Source organism: Anolis carolinensis, chromosome 1 (assembly GCF_035594765.1).
Source record: "Anolis carolinensis isolate JA03-04 chromosome 1, rAnoCar3.1.pri, whole genome shotgun sequence".
Taxonomy (NCBI): Eukaryota; Metazoa; Chordata; class Lepidosauria; order Squamata; family Dactyloidae; genus Anolis; species Anolis carolinensis.
This window is the reverse complement of record NC_085841.1, coordinates 42200309-42224089: the sequence shown is the minus strand read 5'-3', so window position 1 is coordinate 42224089 and position 23781 is coordinate 42200309. Positions and strand designations below refer to the sequence as shown.

Here is a 23781-nt window from a genome sequence, read left to right as displayed (position 1 = left end):
ACCATCTTGGATGCTTACCTCAGGCCCTCTTCATTTTCCCTGTCCTCTTGGCAGAAGGACACAGCAGCCCACTGTGTCCTTATAGCAAAAAGATGGGGGAGGAAGGCATGTAGCAGCCCTCTGAAGTGCTCGCAGCTACTGTGTATCTCGCCCTCCTCTTGGCATAAGGACGGTGCGAGCGGCCCCATCCTTATGCCTGAAGGAAGGCGCACAGTGGCCAAGAGCCCCCCAGAGCACTCTCAGCCACCACTTGTCTTGCCTTCCTCCTAGCATAATGCCAAGAGGACAGCCCGAGGATCAAGGATCGGGGGAGGAGGTTTGGTGCAGTCGCCGTGTATCTTGCCATCGTCCTGGCATAAGGATGGGGCAAGCAGCCCCATCCTTATGCTGGGAGGACAACCTGAGGATAACCCGGGTCCTGCCCTGCCTTCTCCTGGCCCGGCCCTCCCGGCCAGGCCCACAATGTGGCCCTAAGGCAAAAAAAAAATTGCTCATGTCTTCTCTAGACTGATTGTAATGGGTTTGCAATGAGTGTGCAAATCTATAAAGCACTGGAGTAGTCCTTTTCAATAGCTATATAGATGTTTTTAGCCACATATGGGGTTCTAGAAGAAATGATAAGTTTATTTTTAAAACGAACAGATTTAAGGATTCCAATTTTCTCTGTACCTCAGACTTTAGGTAAGTCTGCAATCCTCTATTTTTTAAAATATCGGCATAGCATTCCTTTACCATAATGCAATGATAGCATTATTATTCCACATTAATTTCCATAGTTCTACACGATGGAATCCTGGAATATCTAGGTTAGAATGGAGCATTTATGACTTGCAAACAAAAACAAGGATTCCATGACAGTTGAAGTGGGACTGAAGTGTTTTAATTCAATAGTGTAAAAGGTACCTGCAAGCCAATAATTCTCAAAACAGTTACTGTGTAATATAGTTGGCCATTAAAAATGAGGTGGATGGATGTTAAGATGTAAATGAGGGGCAGAAGTGGATATGCCAGCTAGGATTCCCTCAATTGGCTACCATTAATTTCAGATTTCTCATTGTTTCATGGAGTCAGAGATTTTTCCCACATTGACTTGCAGACATTTATGTCCCATGTTTTCCATGTGAATATCCTTTTAGGGTCAAACGAATACATAGAAGGAGAATGGGAGAGTTTTTTTCCACACTGCATATTTCCTTTTTTAAGATGGGAAGAGTTTTTTTTAAAAAGTATGAACTATACAAATTGTCATAGCATTTGAAACTCTCCTACACCTCCGTGTGATTTAAATTTAGGAATTCATGTAGCATAGCACAATACAGAGGGAAAATGTAAATATATTGCTGCATAGGGAAGATATTTGAGAAATGGCTGGCAGGCTGCAGCATGATACATTGACAAATAAATTAATAAATGGTCAGCTTGTCTAAATTTACAGTTAATTGGTTGGTATTTTATCCTTGCACATTTATTTCATGTTGAAGCGTATATAGAGGTAGTCTCAATATTTCATTTTTAGTGGAAGAACGAATAAATACGTCTGGTTGTTCCATCCCAGGCTCACACTCTTTTGTCATGGTTTAACCAAGCGTGATGCATCCAATTTTTCCTCACAAATCTTTCCCTCACAAATCAATCGCTTAGGGTCCTTGCTGCAATTGGTTTATTGTGGAAATGGCTCTCTTCTTTTCTACCGCTCATCTGTGGAATTGTCAATGGTGTTTATCATCATAACTGAGCTTGCCTAGCATAGAAATTAATGTGAACTTTACCATAAGTTGCAGTTTCAGCAGAACTATTTCTTTCTGACAAGCTGCCCATAGACATGGCGTGCGCCCACCCTTGGGGTTTACTGGGATGTGCATGATGTCATAATCAAATAGTGTTTTTTGTCTCTTTCCCATTTTTCTTCCATTTCTATTACACTGTACAGAATTTAGGACCAGCCCTACTCTTAGACAAAGGGAAGCCTTTATGGTTGTACCATGGCTCTGGAGACAGGAGTTTGATTCCCTGCTCAGTTGTGAAAAGTTATACACTCTCAGTCCCCAAAAACTACATGATAGATTTACCTTAGAGCAGTGGTTGTCAACCTGTGGGTCCCCAGATGTTTTGGCCTTCATCTCCCAGCAGAGCCGGCTCTAGGTATTTTTCAAGTGTAGGCGAACTGAATTTTGGCACCCCCCCCCCCCCCAAACCAATAACTGAAAAATAAAAGCGTTGGATAAGCAAAAATGTTGGATAATAAGGAGGGATTAAGGAAAAACCTATTGAACATCAAATTACATTAAGATTTTACAAATTAAGCACCAAAACATCATGTTTTACAAGAAATCAACAGAAAAAGCAGTCTCAACTGCGCCCCCATATGTTTTGCGCCCCAAGTGACCGCTTAATTCGCCTCATTGTTGGACCGGCTCTATCTCCCAGAAATCCCAACAGCTGGTTAACTGGCTGGGATTTCTGGGAGTTATAGCCCAAAACACCTGGGGATCCACAAGTTGAGAACCACTGTCTTAGAGTCACCATAAGTCAGAAAGACACACAACAGCAACAAGCCACTTGTCCACATCCTCCAGATGCTGGAGGATGGAAGAAAAATACTAGAGGAAGAAATCTGTGACCCATACAGCTGGTCTTCTGCCTACATGTATGGGGTTGAAGATGCTGGTGCATCCTTATTGAAGAAGGATTAATTTCCCATTCTTGTCAACTGTTGACATGGAATGGGAAAGGTTGGGGTGACCCATACAGCTGGTCTTCTGCCTACAGGTATGGGGTTGAAGATGCTAGTGCATCCTTATTGAAAAAGGATTCATTTTCCACTCTTGTCAACTGTTAACATGCAATGGGAATGAGGCATCAACATGTCCTTTATTCAGACAGCCAAACATTTAGGACTGGCCCTGGAAATCTATCTTTTTTGTAGTACTGAAGGAATCACATCACAGTCTCTGCAGTAATCTTTTTTGATTATGCATTTATTTGATGGAAATATCATGTTTCTTCTAAGTCTGGGAATTTACTTTTACTCCTATGTCATTTTTTTCAAAAGCAAGGTTTATATGGCTGCAGTGATATATAGAGATATTTGATGAATTTGATTTTTCTGGCTTCTGATGGGAATGGATGTCATCAGTGCCTCCTAGGCTAATGTGGCTCAGAACATGATTATCCTTTGGATTCTGTAGTTTGAATTTTTGAGGCAGTAATTCTCACCTCAAAATTGTAACAAGATGCATTTAAAATGCATATTGTAGGATACAAATATGTTTAGGAATGCATGTGTTGTAAGAAGTATGTTTTGACAGTGTTTTAATATATATGTAAATATGATTTTTTGCATTTGAAACTGTAAAAAAGCCACACAGATAAATGCAGGGCCGAGACAGAATGGACTTATGAATGAACACATGCTAAATTGAAGAGGACAAGAAGTAGGCTTATCCAGCCATCCTCAGTGATGTGTTGAATGGATAAGTCTATCACTGCACATTTATAATATAGTACACTTTTACTATTATCTTTTCAGTTGGTATTCCATTAGCTGCATATTTTTTAAAATATTGTTCAATATGCACTCTGCCCCATCTATTAAATAGTAAATTATTCATGCCATGCTGTTTAAATTAAGAAACCTGAGAATAAATGAAACATTGATTTTTTTTTTAAAAAAGTATCAACATAAACTGCCTTTCTAATGTTTCTGCTTGAGGCTATTCCACTACTCTATTGTTGTTTTTCCATTCCACTTTATTATAACATCTATTTTTCATTGCTGAAGCAGTGATGCAATAGTAATGAAATTAAAATGTGTTTTAATGCATTTTAAAAAGATTTAGAAACTGGTTACACCAAAATGTAAAATACATTGGTGTGCTTAAATGAAACATCGCTTCCTCGATTACAGATGTGCTTCATGCCCCTGATAGGAATAAAACTTAGCTTTCCAAACCCACTATAACCCTTGAAATGTGCAAATTCAACTGAAATTCTGCATGTAACCATAAGAGCATTGAACACGTCACACTAGGAGTGACATTTCTGCCCCTTTCTCAGTTCTACTTTGTTCACATGATGTCTTTGAAATTGTTTCTGTCTCTTCATTTTGGTCTTCTGTTCTGGCTTGTCTGGCAATGAAAGAAAAGGCTATCAATGGTTATTAGTCAGGATGGGTATATGTTATCACCATTATCTTTGAGCACAAGTTACTGGGAAACACAATTAGGAGAGTGTATCTGATTGGCCATTATGGGAAGAAAATGCTGGGCTTGATATAGCTTGGTCCAATATAGCTTTCCATATACTGTTGTGAATTCATAGTTTGGTCATATATCATATGATCAACATGATACAGTATATGGTAGTACCTCTGATGTGTTGGGAAATCATCCTGGACTACTCAAGTCCAAATGTAGTTAGATAGATGATAGAGTTAGATTGAGGGAATCCTTTCCCTGTTTCCAAAGCATGCCTAGACAGGCTTTACTGTGTTTCACTCTATCCTGTTTACGTCACGTCCCTTACTTTGAAGTTGGTAGAAATGTGAATCTTTAGGGACACTAACTCCCAATTGGTCAGAGTGTCTTTTATGGCCCCAATAAACTGGACCATGCGGTTGGGACCATTTTTGGTTCTCTCTCTCTCCCTTTGTTCTTCAAACTAACAAGCAGCATCCTGCCATCTCTCCTGGCAAGATGTAACTATGTAGATGTTTGTTATTTTTCCTTACTTATTTTTCCTTAGAATCCAGTCTATAGTAATCTAGACAGCTCCCAAGGCTTTCTATCTACAATGGAGTTCTTTTTACCTGAATAAATATTTTTTTTGAACTTTTATTGAGACTCTGCAGTCCATTGCAATCCTAAAAAGGCTTCTCTTGCTCGCCAGTGTAAGTAACTGTTGCATTTGAAAGCTTTGTTTTTGCTACTCTGCTGATTTTGGTGGAATCTCCCCCAGAGAGGGTTAAATTGAGTCTAACCGCTCAGAGATTACCACAACAAAGGGTTACGGGCCCAGACACTGCGAGCTGAGCAAAAAGGGAAATAGCCTGTTTTTTAAAAGGATTGAATTGAAATAAGGAGCAGATGAAAGTTCTCAAAAGATTTGAGACTTAATTTCAAGATTTTTAATTTTTTTTTTATTTTTCTGGATTATTCCAAATATTTTGATTTTTGGAGATTTTTAATCTTTTTTGGAAATTGAAAGGATGGAGCAAAACAAAGAAACCTCTTGGAGCCTACCCAAGCTGCAGGATAATGGAGAGAACTACCTGAACTGGAAAAGAAGACTGGAAACCATGCTCAAACCAGCACAACTAAAAGTGCTGCAAGAAGGCGGGCCACCAGAAGGAGCCGGGGAGGAGGCTATCCAGACGTGGCGGGAAGATGATCGTTTGGTGAGATGCATAATAATAAATTCCCTATCAGAGAGAGTTTTTCAATTTGTAAGAGATGCTTCTAATGCAAAAGAGATGATGGACTATTTGCAGACTAATTACAGTAAAGGGTCGGAGGCAGATATTATATTTGCATATAAAAGACTCTTTAATTCAAAAATGCATTCAGAAGATGATTTGAATGATTACCTGCAACAGATAAGATCTCTAGTTGATCAATTGAGATCTAGCGGAGAACCAATTACTGAGAGAATGTGCATAGGATTAGTTGCATGTGGGATCCATCCATCTTACAAAAGTATTATTACAATTTTACGTAATACACACAGACTTGAAAGTGAACAGCTTACTCTTAAATCTATCACGGCTGAGTTGAAATCTGAATATCTCGAAAGAAATGGATCTGATCCCAAAAATAATATGCAATCTGAATCTCAGTCAAAAAGCATGGCTCTGAAAGCTGGGCACAAATTTAAACTCAAGAATAAAGTGATTTGTAATCTCTGCCAAAAGGCAGGACATTTGCAAAGGGACTGCTGGTTTGCTAAAAACAATCAAACTAGTCCTACAGCTTCTCACAGCAGGAGTCAAGGATCAAAGCCTAGGGCTTTCAATACCCAGGTCAGAAGACAAAGCCAGTCCTCTGCCAGTGAAAATGCAAATGAGAGATTAGGTCAGCACACCTCTGCAAAGCATGCAAATTTGGTGTTACCAAGTGACACAGCTGAGTCAGAAGGAATTAATGATTTCTTTGGAAGTCTTGCATTACATGTGACCAATAAGCTTGTTAATGAAAAAGATATCTTATTAGATTCTGGAGCGACGGACCATTATTTTTGTCATTTGGATTATTTTATTGAAATCGAGAAAGAAAAATCTACTGTGAAAGGAATTGGATGTCAAAAAGTTAATTGTACAGGGCTAGGCAAAGTGAATCTTGCATGTGCAGACTCTGGGATCAATCTAACTCTCAGCAATGTTTACTACAGTAAAGACATTGGAACTAATTTGATTTCTGTGGCAAAGCTGATGCGTCATGGATGTAAAATTGTTTTTGAGAATGGACTATGTAAAGTGCTGAAAGATGGAAAACTTGTTTTAAAGGCTGAGGAATATCATGGGATATTCAAAGTTATGTTTGAGCCAAAGTTTTCAGGATTAGCCTTACCAGAATGTGAGAAACGAAATTGTGCTCGTTTATGGCATGAAAGATTTGGTCATGCAAATGAGAAATATGTCTGGAATGCAAAAGAAGTATGTAGAGATATGGAAGTAAATTCATGTTGTAAGGAGATATGTGAAACTTGTATAAAGGCCAAGGCATGTGCTCCAAATGTTCCAAAAGACAAAGAGTTTGAAGCGCAACGCCCTCTGCAGGTCATATCCAGTGATGTATGTGGCCCCATGTCTACATCATTGGGGGGGTCTTTGTACTTTGTGGTTTTCAAAGATTCATTTTCTGGATATACCAAAGTCTATTTCATGAAGCACAAAAATGAATTATTTAACAAATTAAAGGAATATTTGGCCATGGTTGAGAATCAATTTCAAAGGATGCCAGAAACTCTGAGGACAGACAATGGAGGAGAATTTTGCAATAAAGCAGTGGATGATCTATTGAGGAAATATGGGATTAGACGCCAATATTCTCTTCCCTATTTTCCACATCAGAATGGCATTGCAGAAAGAAAGAATAGAAGTTTGATTATAATGGCAAAATCCATGATTTATCATGCAGGAATTCAGCGTAAATTCTGGGCTGAGGCCATTAATACTGCTTGTTATTTGCAAAATAGAATGCCCAATGCAAAAAGTCATGTAACCCCATATGAATTGTGGTTTGGTCATTCTCCAAGTGTAAAGCATTTGCGTGTGTTTGGATCCAAAGCCTATGTGTACATCCCAAGAGAAAAGCGAAGTGGGAAGTTTGATTGCAGCTCTAAAGAATGCCTACTGGTTGGTTATTCTGATGAACATAAATCTTACTGACTTTATGATCCAGAAAAGAATATAATTTTTGTAGGAAAGACGGTTTACATAGATGAAAGAGTTGGAAGAAATTTACAGCCTCCTGTTGATGAGCCTTTGTTAAGAAATGACTCTGATGACTTAACATGCGGTCTGCAGAGTGGAAATGAGCCAATTGCGCCATCTGCTGGAAAAGTCCTGCCATCGCTGGTCAGAAGGGCTGATCAAAGAAATGAGCCAACGCCACCCAGTGGAGAGACCCTGACATCTGAGGTCGAAGGACCCGATGAAAGGATTGACCCACATAGTGGCATGGCAGAGGAACATCAATGGCACCCTCAAGGACCAGATGAAAGTGCAGAGACACCTGATGGACAAAATGAGCAATTACCACGCAGATCTCAAAGGACAAATCGTGGGGTCCCTCCACAGAGATTTGCTTATCTTACCAATGAAGCTGAACTACAGGAACCATCATCCTGGAATCAGATGCTGAAGTTTCCAGAGGATGAAAAAGAAAAATGGCTTACTGCTGCATCAGATGAAATAGAGTCATTACATAAAAACAAGACATGGACACTTGTACCACCACCAGAAAATAGGAATGTAGTTGGCTGTAAATGGATTTTCAAACTGAAACGTGATGAAAATGGACAGATACAGCGATACAAAGCCAGACTTGTAGCTAAGGGCTACTCACAACAATATGGAGAGGATTATGATGAAGTTTTTGCACCTGTTGTAAAACACACCACCTTGCGGACATTGCTTGCAATTGCAGCCTCTAGAAAAATGAATGTTGAACACCTTGACGTTGCTACAGCTTTTCTTCATGGCGAATTAGAAGAAGAGATATTTATGCAACAACCACCTGGATTTGAAGACAAGGCACACAAAGGATATGTATGCAAATTGCAACGATCTCTCTATGGTTTAAAACAAGCAGCAAAATGCTGGAATCAGAAATTAAATCAAATGTTAATTGAGAAGGGGTTTGCACAAGGGAAAGCTGATCCTTGCCTTTATTCTAGATTCAAAAACAACAGATGGACATATGTTCTAGCCTATGTAGATGACATAGTGTGTTGCTTTCAACAGAAATCTGACTTTGATGATCTTGTACAACATTTGAGCCGTACCGTTGAAATCAAACAACTTGGCAATTTGAGTCATTATTTGGGAATACAGGTTGAAAGAGAAGAAGATGGGAGGTTTCTCCTGAATCAGAGACAAAAGATTATTGACTTGCTAAAACATCTTGGACTCTTAGAAGCAAATACAGTGACTACACCCATGGAAGTGAACTATTGGAAAAACACTTCAGAAAGTGAACCATTGAGTGACAACACCTTGTATCGAGAGGCAATTGGGAAAATGTTGTACATCTCTCGAATCACAAGACCAGATATTTCAGCAGCGGTTGGGATACTATGCAGGAAGACTAGTAAACCAACCAAATATGACTTAATTGCAATCAAAAGAGTTGCTAGATACCTAAAAGGCACACTGAACTTCAAGTTGAGACTACAAGCCACCAGCAACCCTATACTGACAGGGTATGTGGATGCTGACTGGGCCAATGATATTACAGATCGCAAGTCTACCAGCGGCTATCTATTCTTCTACGGAGATGCACTGATAGACTGGACAACACAGAAACAAAAGGTAGTAGCTTCATCTTCAACAGAAGCAGAATATGTTTCCGCATCAGAAGCATGCAAACAATTGAAATGGCTACATATGATGTTATTTGATTTTGGAATCGAAGAACCAACACCAATACAAGTTTTTGAGGACAATCAAGGTTGTCTGAAGTATACTCAAACAGAGAAGATCAGTACATTGCTCAAGCACATTGACACAAGATACCACATTGTGAAGAATGCACACGAAGAAGGATTTATGAGGTTGGAGTTTTGCAGATCTGAAGACATGATTGCCGACATTCTGACAAAACCCCTGCCTAGACATGCTCATGATAAGTTGAAGAAGATGTTGAACCTGATGGACATGAGCAGCCCAGGCTGAAGAAGGGGATTGTTGGGAAATCATCCTGGACTACTCAAGTCCAAATGTAGTTAGATAGATGATAGAGTTAGATTGAGGGAATCCTTTCCCTGTTTCCAAAGCATGCCTAGACAGGCTTTACTGTGTTTCACTCTATCCTGTTTACGTCACGTCCCTTACTTTGAAGTTGGTAGAAATGTGAATCTTTAGGGACACTAACTCCCAATTGGTCAGAGTGTCTTTTATGGCCCCAATAAACTGGACCATGCGGTTGGGACCATTTTTGGTTCTCTCTCTCTCCCTTTGTTCTTCAAACTAACAAGCAGCATCCTGCCATCTCTCCTGGCAAGATGTAACTATGTAGATGTTTGTTATTTTTCCTTACTTATTTTTCCTTAGAATCCAGTCTATAGTAATCTAGACAGCTCCCAAGGCTTTCTATCTACAATGGAGTTCTTTTTACCTGAATAAATATTTTTTTTGAACTTTTATTGAGACTCTGCAGTCCATTGCAATCCTAAAAAGGCTTCTCTTGCTCGCTAGTGTAAGTAACTGTTGCATTTGAAAGCTTTGTTTTTGCTACTCTGCTGATTTTGGTGGAATCTCCCCCAGAGAGGGTTAAATTGAGTCTAACCGCTCAGAGATTACCACAACATGATGTACCTACCCAGATTGAGAGACCTTTGGATCACCATATGTATATCCACTTATCGCATTGTGAGTCCCCACACTCCACAAATGCAATTTCGTATTTTAACTAGGGGATTGTCTACAAAAATTGTACTTACCTCATAGCCACTGCATACAATTTTTTGATCACTCCCTTGTCTCTTACATGTTTCCAGACAATTCAGAATTTTTTAGTGTGTGGCAGGCCCTCCAAGTTGGCATTGAAGTGCTTTGGAATTGGGAAGACTAGTTGCTTTTGGGTGTAATAGGTTGATGGGAGATAAGGTCATGCAGTAAACTGATCATTCCCACCAGGAAGTGGTTTTTCCCTAGTTTGAATTTACCATTTCAGTTTGCTGGAATGATTGACATTTTAAAAAAAATTAAGAAGGTGCATGTGTATGAATACTTCCATATCATTATGACAATATTAGTATGCATCTGTTGAACAACAAATGCATATATTTGAATGTATGACTGTTGACCTTGTCATACGCACCGATGGAATCACCACAGATCGCTGCAAATCATGGTGATCTCTGCAGCGCCTGTCCAGGGGGCAGGGGGACCTGTTGCCCTGCACCCCACACTGTCCTGGTTTCGCCTCAACTCATCACATGGGGGAGGCGTAAAGAAGCCGGCTGTTTCCATTAATTTCAAGGGAAAGATGGGAAGCCCCCCCGTCTTTCTCTGCAGGCTTATTCAGCAGTGGCAGGGTTTTTTTTCTAGTTTGGCCATGGAGCCACCTCAGAAGTACTTCTCTGGGGTGTGAAGGGAGCTGTTGGGTTTTGTGGTCAAATTTACAAAAACCCACTATGGCTATGTTCATTGGTTGGAAAGAATGCAGATGTTTGAAGCTATGGACTGCCATAGACTGAGATGAGTTCACCAGGAGCAAATGTGTGGATGATTATGACTATCTCACACAATAAGTGTGATGTGTATAATGTTAATAGGGTCAATATAACTTGGAAAATGTACAAAATAGTTTTTTTCATTGTGTAGACAAACAGGCATCAATCACCATGAAGCTAAAACATGCATCTCATTGATGTTCATAGAATCATAGAATCATAGAATAGTAGAGTTGGAAGAGACCTCATGGGCCATCCAGTCCAACCCCCTGCCAAGAAGCAGGAAAATCTCATTCGAAACACCCCCGACAGATGGCCATCCAGTCTCTGTTTAAAAGCCTCCAAAGAAGAAGCCTCCACCACAGTCCGGGGCAGAGAGTTCCACTGCCGAACAGCCCTCACAGTGAGAAAGTTCTTCCTGATGTTCAGGTGGAATCTCCTTTCCTGCAGTTTGAATCTATTGCTCTGCACCCTAGTCTCCAGGGCAGCAGAAAACAAGCTTGCTCCCTCCTCCCTATGACTTCCCCTCACATATTTGTACATGGCTATCGTGTCTCCTCTCAGCCTTCTCTTCTGCAGGCTAAACATGCCCAGTTCTTTAAGCCTCTCCTCATAGGGCTTGTTCTCCGGACCTTTGATAATTTTCGTTGCCCTCCTCTGGACGCTTTCCAGCTTGTCAACATCTCCCTTCTGTGGTGCCCAGAATTGGACACAGTATTCCAGGTGTGGTCTGACCAAGGCAGAATAGAGGGGGAGCATGACTTCCCTGGATCTAGATGCTATTCCCCTATTGATGCAGGCCAGATTCCTGTTGGCTTTCTTAGCAGACACATCACATTGCTGGCTCATGTTTAACTTGTTGTCCACAAGGACTCCAAGATCTTTTTCACATGTACTGCTGTCTAGCCAGGTGTCCCCCATTCTGTATCTTTGCATTCCATTTCTTCTGCCGAAGTGAAGTATCTTGCATTTGTCCCTGTTGAAATTCATTTTGTTAGTTTCGGCCCATCTCTCTAGTCTGTCAAGATCGTTTTGAATTCTGCTCCTTTCTTCTGGAGTGTTGGCTATCCCTCCCAGTTTGGTGTCGTCTGCAAAATTGATGATCGTGCCTTCTAACCCTTCGTCTAAGTCATTAATAAAGATGTTGAACAGAACCGGGCCCAGGACAGAACCCTGCGGCACTCCACTGGTGACTTCTTTCCAAGATGAAGACGACGCATTGGTGAGCACCCTTTGGGTTCGTTCGCTTAGCCAATTACAGATCCACCTAACTGTAGTTTTGTCTAGCCCACATTTTACTAGTTTCTTTGCCAGAAGGTTGCGAGGGACTTTGTCGAAGGCCTTACTGAAATCTAGGTAGGCTACATCCACGGCATTCCCTGTATCTACCCAACTCGTAACTCTGTCGAAAAAAGAGATCAAATTAGTCTGGCATGACTTGTTTTTGGTAAATCCGTGTTGACTATTAGCAATGACTGCATCTGTTTCTAAGTGTTTGCAGACCACTTCCTTAATGATCTTTTCCAGAATTTTGCCTGGTATCGATGTGAGGCTGACCGGACGGTAATTGTTTGGGTCATTCTTTTTTCCCTTCTTGAAGATAGGGACCACATTCGCCCTCCTCCAATCTGCTGGGACTTCTCCCGTTCTCCAAGAACTCTCGAAGATAATTGCCAGTGGTCCTGAAATAACTTCCGCTAGTTCCTTCAGTACTCTTGGATGTAGTTGATCTGGCCTTGGCGACTTGAATTCATTTAGAGTGGCCAGGTGTTCCTGGACAACTTGTTTCCCTATTTGGGGTTGGATTTCCCCAAATCCTTCGTCCATTTCATGTTGCTGAGGTTGAAGATGGCTTTCTTTTTGTGAGAAGACCAAGGCAAAGAAGGCATTGAGCAGTTCTGCCTTTTCCCTGTCCCCTGTCGCTATCACCTCATCTTCTCCTTGCAGAGGCCCTATCGCCTCCTTTTTCTTCCTTTTTCTACCAACGTAAGCAAAAAAGCCTTTTTTGTTGTTTTTAATGTCCCTGGCAAGTACATGTTCATGCATGTGCTTACAACAAGACAAATACATATGCCACTTCATATGAGATGGCAGTTCTGTTTTCTCTCTATATATAAATGGAGATAATTTCTCTATAGGAACTTGAAAATGTATGATGAAGTAATTGACCCTTCAATAATTTCACCAGTTGATGAAATGTAAGAGCTGTAAATACTATGTCATTTTGCTTATAATTATGTCTTCTGCAGACCTTTGGATCTTCTGGGAATGAAGTGAGAACAGCAGTGGGAAGAACTAAAAAAAACAGAACCAGTAATTTCTTACCTTCAATGAAATCCAGGGTATTTATGTACGCATGGCAACACATGACAATTTTACCGCAGGTAAAGATCATTTTGTAATGTTTTTGTTCTCTCTTTCTCCCTCTTCCTTCATATCTGAAACTGTCTGCTAGCTAACTGCAAAACAGTAAGATATATCTCTGAAGACATAAGTATATAATATATGGTATCATATATTGTATATGAAAGGATGTATGGATAAATATACATATATAGCATAGTAGATTATGTGGTGAGATGAGTAATTGTCATTGCTCCCTCTTGAGGACATTCTCCATTGCACCTCACATAGAAAAAAATAAATCCAAATATCTCCTTATGAGGGTGTGGATTTCACCATATTTTTGGTGTTCTCTGGACCAATTCAGGCCCAGATAAGACTTTTTCCCAAGATGAAGTGACCTTGCTAATCTTCTAGGTGATTTCCTTTTGGAAGAAAAAGAATCTCCAGTCCTAAAATGGCCCATAGTGGCCCAAAATGTGGCAATATTGCCACCACTTTTGGGAGCAAATCATGATCTGATCCTCCCCACAAAAATATGGATCTTTGTGTGTGGATGTATATACCTCATGGGCTGTACTTTACCTCCTTCTGCTTTAGCGGGATGCTTATAGTTGTCTAGAGAAGGTTTTAGATCCATTGATATGTCTCATATACTCTGAGAACCTATTATATAACAAGCCGAAAGGGATTCCAGCTTCCTTTGGCTGAAAGATGCATAAGCTTTCTTTCTTCTTTCCAGTAACACACCTGCTTCACCCAGTAACCACCCATAAGTCTTCAAACCAATGACTGTTATAGTGTGGTGCCCCTAAGTCATTACAACATACTATGGAAATCTCCAGGAAATCTATAGGTGACAGTAGATACATAAAATATAAAATCTATTTGGATGGATTCAAACAGAAATCACAGGGTATTTCTTAGAAGTTTCTCCTTAGCATGGCCCCCTTTTGTATAAGGAAAGAGTTAGTTCTGTTCAATCCTGTGCATTTTGTGTCTTCAGTAACAAAAAAAGTTTCTTTTACCAACTTTTCAGTGATTGGCTCATCCAACAGCTCTTGCTAATGGTGACAAGAGTAGAAGAAAAACACCAGGTGTTTTGACTCCATCTGTCATCAACTTTAGTAAATGAGTTGGTCAGGAATTGTAAAAGTTATAGTCTTATTATTAAGCAAGTATACAGAACAAAAGAGTGAAATTGTCCAGATTTGGAAAGAAATGTGAAATTTAAACAAAACTGTAGAAAAAAATCCATTAAAGAAATCCTGAATGTTTTCATTTTTAAGTGAAGTGTCGATGGCCTGTTGCCCTACCTTGTGGGAGCCTCCCCAAAGTGAAACCTGGATCCCGATCACTAAGAGGAGGAAGCATTGATGCCAATTTGCAGCTCTGTGGGAATGGATGGATGACTGCAGATGATGGTGAGAATGATGTAAACTGGTTTTGATTACTGCTCAAGATTTAAGTCTGAATGTTATGGCAAATCCCCAATGGTATGTATGGAAATGCTGTTAGATTCAGTTGAGAAGATCAGTTGTATGGGATTCTTTTAAATCTGATGATCATCTGCAACATTTTATTCCCTCCTTCAGGTGACTTTCTATCTTTCTTTAACATGAAGCAATGGATTCAGCGAAAAGAGACCCCCCCCCCCGCAAATATTAGGAAGACCTTCTATAAGAGTGGTTATAGGGTAGAATAGACTACATCTGAATGAATTTTCCTTATTTGAAGGTCTTTCTCACCAAGGTTGGTTAGCATTTCTAGAGTGCATTCGTTGTGTATTCCTGCATGGCAAGGAGTTGGATTACACGACCCCCGTGGACACTTTTAACTAAAATTTATGTGATTCTATGAAAATTTAGAACAAATACCCTTCATTTCTCTCTCTTTCTCTCTGCCGTGTTGGACTAAGAATCCCCCCTGACTTAACTAGTGTTGACTATGGCTTATATCAATTCTGTGCTAAGGTTTTCTTGGCAAGATTTCTTCAGAAGGGGGTCACCATTGCCTTTCTCTAAGAATGAGAGAGTACGACTTGCCCAATGTCACTGAGTCGGTCTCCCAAGTTGATCAGGGAGTTGTGAAGTCCAAACTATGATGTCATGATGGCTCATGTGGAATTATCCCAGCAAGTTCTCACAGAGATGTGGCTCCAATGCAGGAGAGGACATTGTTCGAAGGAAATAATGAAGAGTGCTAAAGTTAATCCCTCAATTAATTGGTTGACTAACTAAACCCCATTCATTAAATCATCCCACAGCACCTCTTCATTCAGTATTAAAGAAACAAGGATGTCTGTGGGGAGGCAAAGAAGAACCTCCAGATATTCCCACAGTGGAGACGTGGGACAATAGGAATGGCTTCCAGAAAAAAAATATGGAGAACACAGTCGCACATGACTTTTCTGAGCTATCCAGCTCTCAATCAAGACAACATCCCAATGAGCAGGAAGTAAGCAGTGCAGCTGTGGAGACTGCTCAGATCAAAGACAAACTCAAGAAGAGGAGAATGTCTGAGGGCACACTTACATCAAATAAAGGTATGATTGATACTGATTTAGCGATTTTCATAAACGGGTGGGGATGATACCGATTTAGTCCTTTACACAGAGAGTTTTAAATCCTTAATGACTTTCAAGCATACAACATTCTCTATGGTCCCATCCACACTGCTGTATAATTCAGTTTCAGAATACAGTTTGACTGCATTATATGGTAGTGTAGTCTCATATAATCCAGTTCAATGCAGTTAAACCATATTCTGAAATTGTATTATATGGCAGTGTAGATGAAGCCTATGAATGAGCCACTGCTAGCCTCATTTTACAGGCAGTGAATGAACTTTACTCAGTACAACCAGAACTTAAAAGCAACTAATCATAAACAATATAACTACTTACAATGTCCAATTTTTGTAATGAAGGACAACAAAGTTTGATTTCAGACATAATGCAACAAGGAGGAGTACTTCACTGGTGTAGTATATTGTCATTTCTTGTGGATCTAGACATTCTGTAGTTTTACAGATGTTGTACTGTAAATTCCAGCAGCCCTGATCAGGATAGCCAATAGTAAAGAATGCTGGGAGTTGCAATCCAACAACATCAGGAGGGCTGCATAATCCCCACACCTGATGTAACATTTGTGCCATTTGATAGAGGAGTGATGGGAAGGGATGCAACAACTCCTTGACTTTTCAAGGGCAGTGAGATTGTGATATATGCTTTAAAAGTAATTGGTCGGTCAGTCATTGCACAAAACTATGGAACTTCAAGCACTCAGCACTCAATTAAGCTACAATATTAAATCAAACAAGTGCAGTATGGTTGAATTCTGCTCTTATTACACAGAATGATCAACCAAAGTGACTGAAAAGTGCATTTATTTGAAGTAGAACAGTTGAAGTTGAAAAAATAGAGCTCGAATAAATGTGCTGTGAAATGCAGGTTCAGTCCTCAATGAGTGATGCTATAATGCAGGGGTTCTCAAATTGTGCTCCGTGGAACCCTCGGGGCTCTGCAAATGATAGTGAGGGGCTCCGCAGCACCATGCTGTTTCCCGCCTCCTCCTCTTTTCTCCTCCTGAGAAATGCAGGGAAAATTTTGAGCTTAAAATATTTCTTCATTTTAAATATTGATTTGTTCTTTCTTTTCTTTTTTTAGTTCACACAAATACTCTCCATCTATCTACTATCAGCCCGGCCATATAGTATAAACATTTATTGGGGATCCACAAGAAACTTTTGCTTCAAAAAGGGCTCTGCGGCTGAAAAAGTTTGAGAACCCCTGCTATAATGTATTGCCTTCAAGGCAATACATTATAATGTATTGCCTTCAAGCTATGTCTCACTCAGCTGACACCAACTATTTTCAGATCCAGTGTTCAGTCCTGATTCCCAATACTTCTCAGTGCTATGATTGAGGGCCTCATTACACTTGACCATTTATCCACTTTTAATCTGGTTTCTGCCTCCTGCAGAATTCTGCAGTTTGTAGTTTGGTGAAGTCCAGGACCTGTCTGGCTGAGCTGTTTAAAGGCCCCTCCCTAAAGTGCTTTTGAAGTGGATCCAAACTCTAGTGTGATGAAGCCCTAAGTATAGTTCTCAATATTGCACTATGCCTCAGCACTATCATAACAAATTGTATATACTAGAACCAAAGAGACAAAAATGAAAGAAAAACCTGGGGACATGTCTCAAAGTGCCCAGTGTCTCCTTTTTATAGAGAAAGTCAAATACATTTTGTGCCATATACATATTTTATGATCCACTTCAGGGAAGCCCTTTTACACAGCAAAGTAAAAGGATTTTCTGGTACAGAAATTTCTGCAGTCAGATTTCAAATTGTCTCTGAAGAGATATACGTACACACATATGCCTCAGTCTTCTTAGAAAAAAATTAAGCCATCCTCAAACTCAGCAACATGGAGTTGATGAAGAATTAGGGAAAATCTAACCCCAAATAGGGAAACAAGTCATCCAGGAATACCTGACCGCTCTAAACAAATTCAAGTCCCCAGGGCTAGGTCAACTACATCCAAGAGTATTGAAGGAACTAGTGGAAGTCATTTTGGAACCACTGGCAATGTGATGACTCATGGGCCATGTAGTCCCGTTCCTAGTACTGTTGTGACAGATGAAGAGGAAAACTTGGGTTTCCCACCGTTTCTGCCAGATTTGGAGCCCTTGCAGCTGCAGGATGTTTGCCCACAAGAAGTCAGCCAAACAAGCCTTGAGCAGAAATCTCCCCCATTTTCTCGCCGCCTTTATTATAATCAAGATAGACACGCTCGGGAGGCGACTCACCGAAGCGCCAGGATACCTGCCAGACAATTATATGATTAAGTCTGTTTCCCTTGGGAAAGTTTAAGGAGTCCTGCATCTGGACAGTATAGGTTTCGGTTCTTGTTCCCCAGAGGAAGTGTGCTTTGGCGGGAAAACAAGATCCTATATAGATGTTGGCCACAAAGGATTCCTTGCGGAGTCAATTCGTCAGCTCGAGGAGTGAGATCGTGTGTAGACTTCGTACTCCAGTTCCCAGCTCCTGAATCAAGTTCCCAGCCCTGCCTTGTTCCACGGATTTCTATGGACTCAGTTCTTGTTCCACGATTGCCTTGTTTCAAGTTGGACCTTGCCAAGTCTCAAGTTTTGCCTTGCCTTGTGTTTTAAACCACGGACCCTGCTTCTCAGATTCCAGCCTTGTTTCCCTTTGATTCGGATTTACCTTAAGCCTCAAAGACTATGGACAGTTCCCCACACTATTGCTTGCCAAATAGTGTGTGTTTCGGTGAAGTGGATTATAACTTTGGACTTTAATATCATATATTGGACATTGTTTTTCTGGACTATATTTGACCTTTCCTGAAAGGTCTACTTCTGAACTATATTCCACACTTGTTTTTATTGACTTTATATATTTCTTTAATAAAGATATTAGATAGATTCTGGCCTCTGCGTATGGTTATTGGTGCTCTGCAGCCTGGGTCCTGACAGTTTGACTCCGCCACCCTAAGCACCAATTAACCTAGGTCAGGATGTCTACTGGAACCGGGGCGGAAGCCCAACCACTCAGCTACACCATCGCCAAGGATGAAGTGGACAGAATCCGTGATATGCTCCATACGCAGGAGGGAGAAATACGGGGTTTGAAGGAACGCGGGACCCGTCTCCCTGCCCTGGCGTTACCAACCAAGTTTTCTGGAGAAGCTTCCAAGGTTCATGTTTTCCGTCGCCAATGCCAGGCATATCTAGAAGCCCGCCATGCCGAGTTTCCCCAAGAAGACATCAAGGTGGCGTGGATCTACAGTCTCCTAGACGGGCCAGCGGCCAATTGGGCGACGGCGCTATTTGATGAAGCCTCTCCACACCTAAGTTCCGCGCAAAACTTTCTGAATCACCTTAAGGCGACTTGGGGAATCGAGGACAATTTAGAGGCGGCCGGCCACAAACTCCGGCGCCTTTTCCAGGGGGACAGGCCTTTGTCCCAGTACATAGCCGAGTTCCGAGTGCTGGCCCAAAACACCGGCTGGAATGACGTAGCCCTCAGGGGACAGTTTCGGGATGGTCTCAACATCGAGATGTTGGAAGAAATCTCCAAGGTGGATCCTCCAAACTCTCTTGAGAGACTTATTGACCAATGTTTACGAGCCGAAGTCATGCTTGCCAACAGAAAGCAGTGGCTCCGAGGCCAGAGTGGAAGAGCAGGAGTAAAACCTCCCGCTCCCGCCGGCATCCAACCACGTCCAATGTGGAGACCCCCGCCACCAGCCCCGTACCCCAGAGGAAGCGAGGAGGAGCCGATGCACTTGGGCAATGTGCGCCCCAGATTAGATGTTGCCGAGAAGGCCCGCCGCCAACGTTTAAACCTCTGCTGGTACTGCGGAAACGGGGGCCACTTTGCCAGAGAGTGTCCAGCCAAAAGAAAGCCTGCCACCCGTTTGGCGGCGGCGTCCTCCGTGGAGACGGAGACGGCCGAGGCGGCAGGCGAGAAGCCGGCGGGGGAAGCCAGCGACCGGGTGTAGAGAGGCTCGCCAACCCGGTCAGAAACCCCACTCAAGAGCCGCCAACCAGGGTCCTATTTCTCCTAGTGGTCACCTTGTGGTCAGCGAAAAAAGGACCCGTCATGATCCATGCCATGATAGACTCAGGAGCAACAAACAATTTCATCGATAGAGAGTATGCCAACTCTCTGGGATTACAATATCATGACTTCAAGAACGCCTGGGTGGTGCAAGCCATAGATGGCCGCCCCCTAAAGACAGGTCCAGTAAGCCAATGGTCTGAACCCACCAGAATGTGGATAAGGGAACACATGGAAGAGATTTCCTTCTTTGTTACCGAGGTCCCTCACTTCCCTGTGATTTTGGGAATTCCATGGCTGACACTCCACGACCCAAACATCTCCTGGGCCAACAGAGAACTGCAGTTTGCTTCTAAATATTGCCAAAACCATTGTCTTGTAGCCAAGGTCTGCCATGCCACAGACGCTGAACCTATCATCACCTTGCCCAAGAAATACTCGGACTTTTGGGATGTTTGCAATGAAAAGGAAGCCGAGAAACTACCCCCGCATAGGCCCTATGATTGTGCCATTGACTTGGTGGAGGGGCCCCCGATTCCGCGAGGACACCTCTACTCCCTGACTGAACCAGAGCAAGAAGCTCTCAGGGAGTTCATAGAGTCAAACCTCCGCAAGGGGTTCATCAGACCCTCTCAATCCCCAGCCGCTTCCCCAGTGATGTTTGTGAAAAAGAAGTCAGGGGACCTACGCTTGGTTGTGGACTATAGAGCAATGAACAATATCACTAAGTGGAACCGCTATCCCCTGCCGTTGATCTCGGACCTATTAGACGGGCTTCGAGGGGCCAAGGTATACACCAAGCTGGATCTTCGGGGGGCTTACAATCTAGTTCGCATCAGGGAGGGGGACGAGTGGAAAACCGCTTTCCAGACTAAATTCGGATTATTCGAGTCCCTGGTCATGAATTTCGGTTTATGTGGAGCTCCCGCAACGTTCCAGCATTTTGTCAATGACATCTTTCAGGATTATCTAGATCGGTTCTTGATCATCTACTTGGACGATTTTTTGGTGTTTTCTAGATCACAATCAGAACATGAGAACCACGTCAGAATGGTGTTACACCGATTGCGGGAACATGGACTATATGCCAAGTTGGAAAAATGCGCTTTTGATCTACAAGAGGTAGATTTCCTGGGATACCGTGTCTCGCCACTAGGGCTCTCCATGGACCCGGCAAAGGTTTCAGCAGTATTAGAATGGCGGGCACCAACCAACAAGAAAGAGGTGCAGCGTTTCTTGGGGTTCGCGAACTACTACCGCAAGTTCATTCCAGACTTTGCCCGCTGGTCTGACCCAATCACCAGCTGCATCCGTGGAAAACAGCCTTTCCGCTGGACGGAGCAAGCAGAGGAAGGGTTCCAGCAACTAAAGAAGCTATTCACATCCCAGCCAATTCTACAGCACCCTGATCCTAAAACCCCTTTTGTTGTGCAGGCTGACGCCTCCGATGTGGCAATCGGGGCTGTACTCATGCAACCAGTGGGAGAACATCTTCACCCTTGTGCCTTTTACTCCCGTCAACTAACAGCCCCAGAGAGAAATTACACTATTTGGGAAAAGGAACTATTGGCCATAAAGGCAGCCTTTGAAAATTGGAGGCATTGGTTAGAAGGGGCCAAATTTCCCATTTAGGTCCATACTGACCATCGTAATTTGGAACATCTAAGAACTGCCCGCAAGTTAAATCAGAGGCAGCAGCGCTGGGCTTTGTTCTTTGAACGCTTTGACTTCCAGATCCATTATGTAACCCCAGCTCAGACCAAGCAAGCAGACGCTCTATCACGAAAACCAGAGTATGCTGCAGGGCGCAAAGAGACTTTCGAATCCCAATTGCTGCAGCCCGAGAACTTTGCCACGCTCACAGTGGGAAACACCAAATCCACTGCAGTTGAACCAACTCCCTCTACTCCAGGACCCCTTTGTGCTCAAGAAATCAGAACCAGTCAACAGGCGGATGCCTGGGCTCAGGACCAAATTCGCCAAGGACTACGTTTCCCTTTCTCACTTAAGGACGGGTTACTTTGTTACAGAAAACACGTCTACATCCCTCCAGGACCAGGCAGAGAAAAGGCACTTCATCTGTGTCATGACTGCAAGCCAGCAGGGCACTTTGGACTATTTAAAACCATGCATTTGATCCTACGAGATTTTTGGTGGCCCAAGATCCGCAAGGATGTAGAAAAATATGTCAATACCTGCCCGGTATGCCAGCGTTCCAAGACAAGAAGGGAGAAGCCCTCAGGGCTACTGCATCCCCTTCCTACTCCATCTCGTCCATGGGAGATAATTTCTGCGGATTTTATCACTGACCTACCACCTTCTCTTGGTTTCTCCACGATCCTAGTGGTGGTGGACCTTTTTACCAAATTGGCCCATTTCATTCCCTGCGAAGGCCTCCCCACGGCCAAAGAGACTGCAGATTTATTCCTTCAGCATGTTTTCAAACTACATGGATTGCCCAAGAGTTTAGTCACAGACCGTGGATCTCAATTCACCTCTCGTTTCTGGAAGGCACTGCAAAAACTATTGGGCAGAGACTCTCGTTTATCTTCAGCTCACCATCCCCAAACGAATGGGCAAACTGAGCGCACCAATGCCACTCTGGAACAATACCTTCGCTGTTATGTAAACTATCAGCAGGACAATTGGGCTTCCCTGTTACCTCTGTCAGAGTTTGCCTACAACAATGGTGTCCAGGCTTCAACTAAAGAAACCCCGTTCTTTGCAAACTACGGCTTCCATCCACGTTTCTTTCCTCCTGTCATTGAAACCTCAGAAGTCCCCTCAGCGGAGGACTGGCTGCAAGAACTCACAGCGGTACAACAACTATTGCTCCAGCAACTGGACCAAGCCAAGGAGGACTATAAATGCCACGCTGACAGTCATCGCCAGCCGGGCCCCGAGATCAAGGTAGGAGATCGGGTTCTTCTGTCCACTCGCTTTTTGCCCTCTCACCGCCCCTGCCGAAAGCTAGATGCTCGTTTCATTGGTCCCTATCCAGTGGTGGCGCAACTTAACCCCGTGACTTTCAAACTCCAACTTCCGCGCTCTATGCGCATTCATCCAGTGTTTCATCGCTCCCTGCTCCTTCCGGCGGATGGTGTGCGCCCTGATGCAGACCGGCCGGCCCCCACTCCTGTTTTGGTGGACGGGGAGGAGGAATTCGAGGTTCAGGACATTTTGGATTCTCGCTTCCACAGCCGCCGCCTTCAGTATCTCATTGACTGGGTGGGTTTTGGACCCGAAGAACGCTCTTGGGAAGACGCTTCCACAGTCCATGCCCCTGATTTAGCCCGCCGCTTCCATCAGGCCTACCCTGCCAAGCCGCGACCCCGCGAATCGAGGAGAGAGGCCATGTTTGAGGGGGGCCTTGAGGAGGGGGATAGTGTGATGATTCATGGGCCATGTAGTCCCGTTCCTAGTACTGTTGTGACAGATGAAGAGGAAAACTTGGGTTTCCCACCGTTTCTGCCAGATTTGGAGCCCTTGCAGCTGCAGGATGTTTGCCCACAAGAAGTCAGCCAAACAAGCCTTGAGCAGAAATCTCCCCCATTTTCTCGCCGCCTTTATTATAATCAAGATAGACACGCTCGGGAGGCGACTCGCCGAAGCGCCAGGATACCTGCCAGACAATTAGATGATTAAGTCTGTTTCCCTTGGGAAAGTTTAAGGAGTCCTGCATCTGGACAGTATAGGTTTCGGTTCTTGTTCCCCAGAGGAAGTGTGCTTTGGCGGGAAAACAAGATCCTATATAGATGTTGGCCACAAAGGATTCCTTGCGGAGTCAATTCGTCAGCTCGAGGAGTGAGATCGTGTGTAGACTTCGTACTCCAGTTCCCAGCTCCTGAATCAAGTTCCCAGCCCTGCCTTGTTCCACGGATTTCTATGGACTCAGTTCTTGTTCCACGATTGCCTTGTTTCAAGTTGGACCTTGCCAAGTCTCAAGTTTTGCCTTGCCTTGT

The 23781-nt window shown here is 42.8% G+C and overlaps 1 protein-coding gene across 4 annotated transcripts in view; it reads left to right on the top strand.

Moving 5' to 3' along the window:
• togaram2 (TOG array regulator of axonemal microtubules 2) overlaps nucleotides 1-23781 on the top strand; it is a 137286-nt gene that overhangs the window by 45569 nt on the left and 67936 nt on the right. For 3 of the 4 annotated variants that reach the window (XM_003216079.4, XM_062973198.1, XM_062973205.1), the window contains exons 2-4: nucleotides 13143-13277; nucleotides 14526-14660; nucleotides 15503-15781. In XM_003216079.4, coding sequence (XP_003216127.3) covers nucleotides 13250-13277; nucleotides 14526-14660; nucleotides 15503-15781 — 442 coding nt within the window. In that variant the 5' untranslated portion in view covers nucleotides 13143-13249. The remainder of the gene's footprint in view (nucleotides 1-13142; nucleotides 13278-14525; nucleotides 14661-15502; nucleotides 15782-23781) is intronic. The other variant, XM_062973213.1, reaches the window with a different exon arrangement.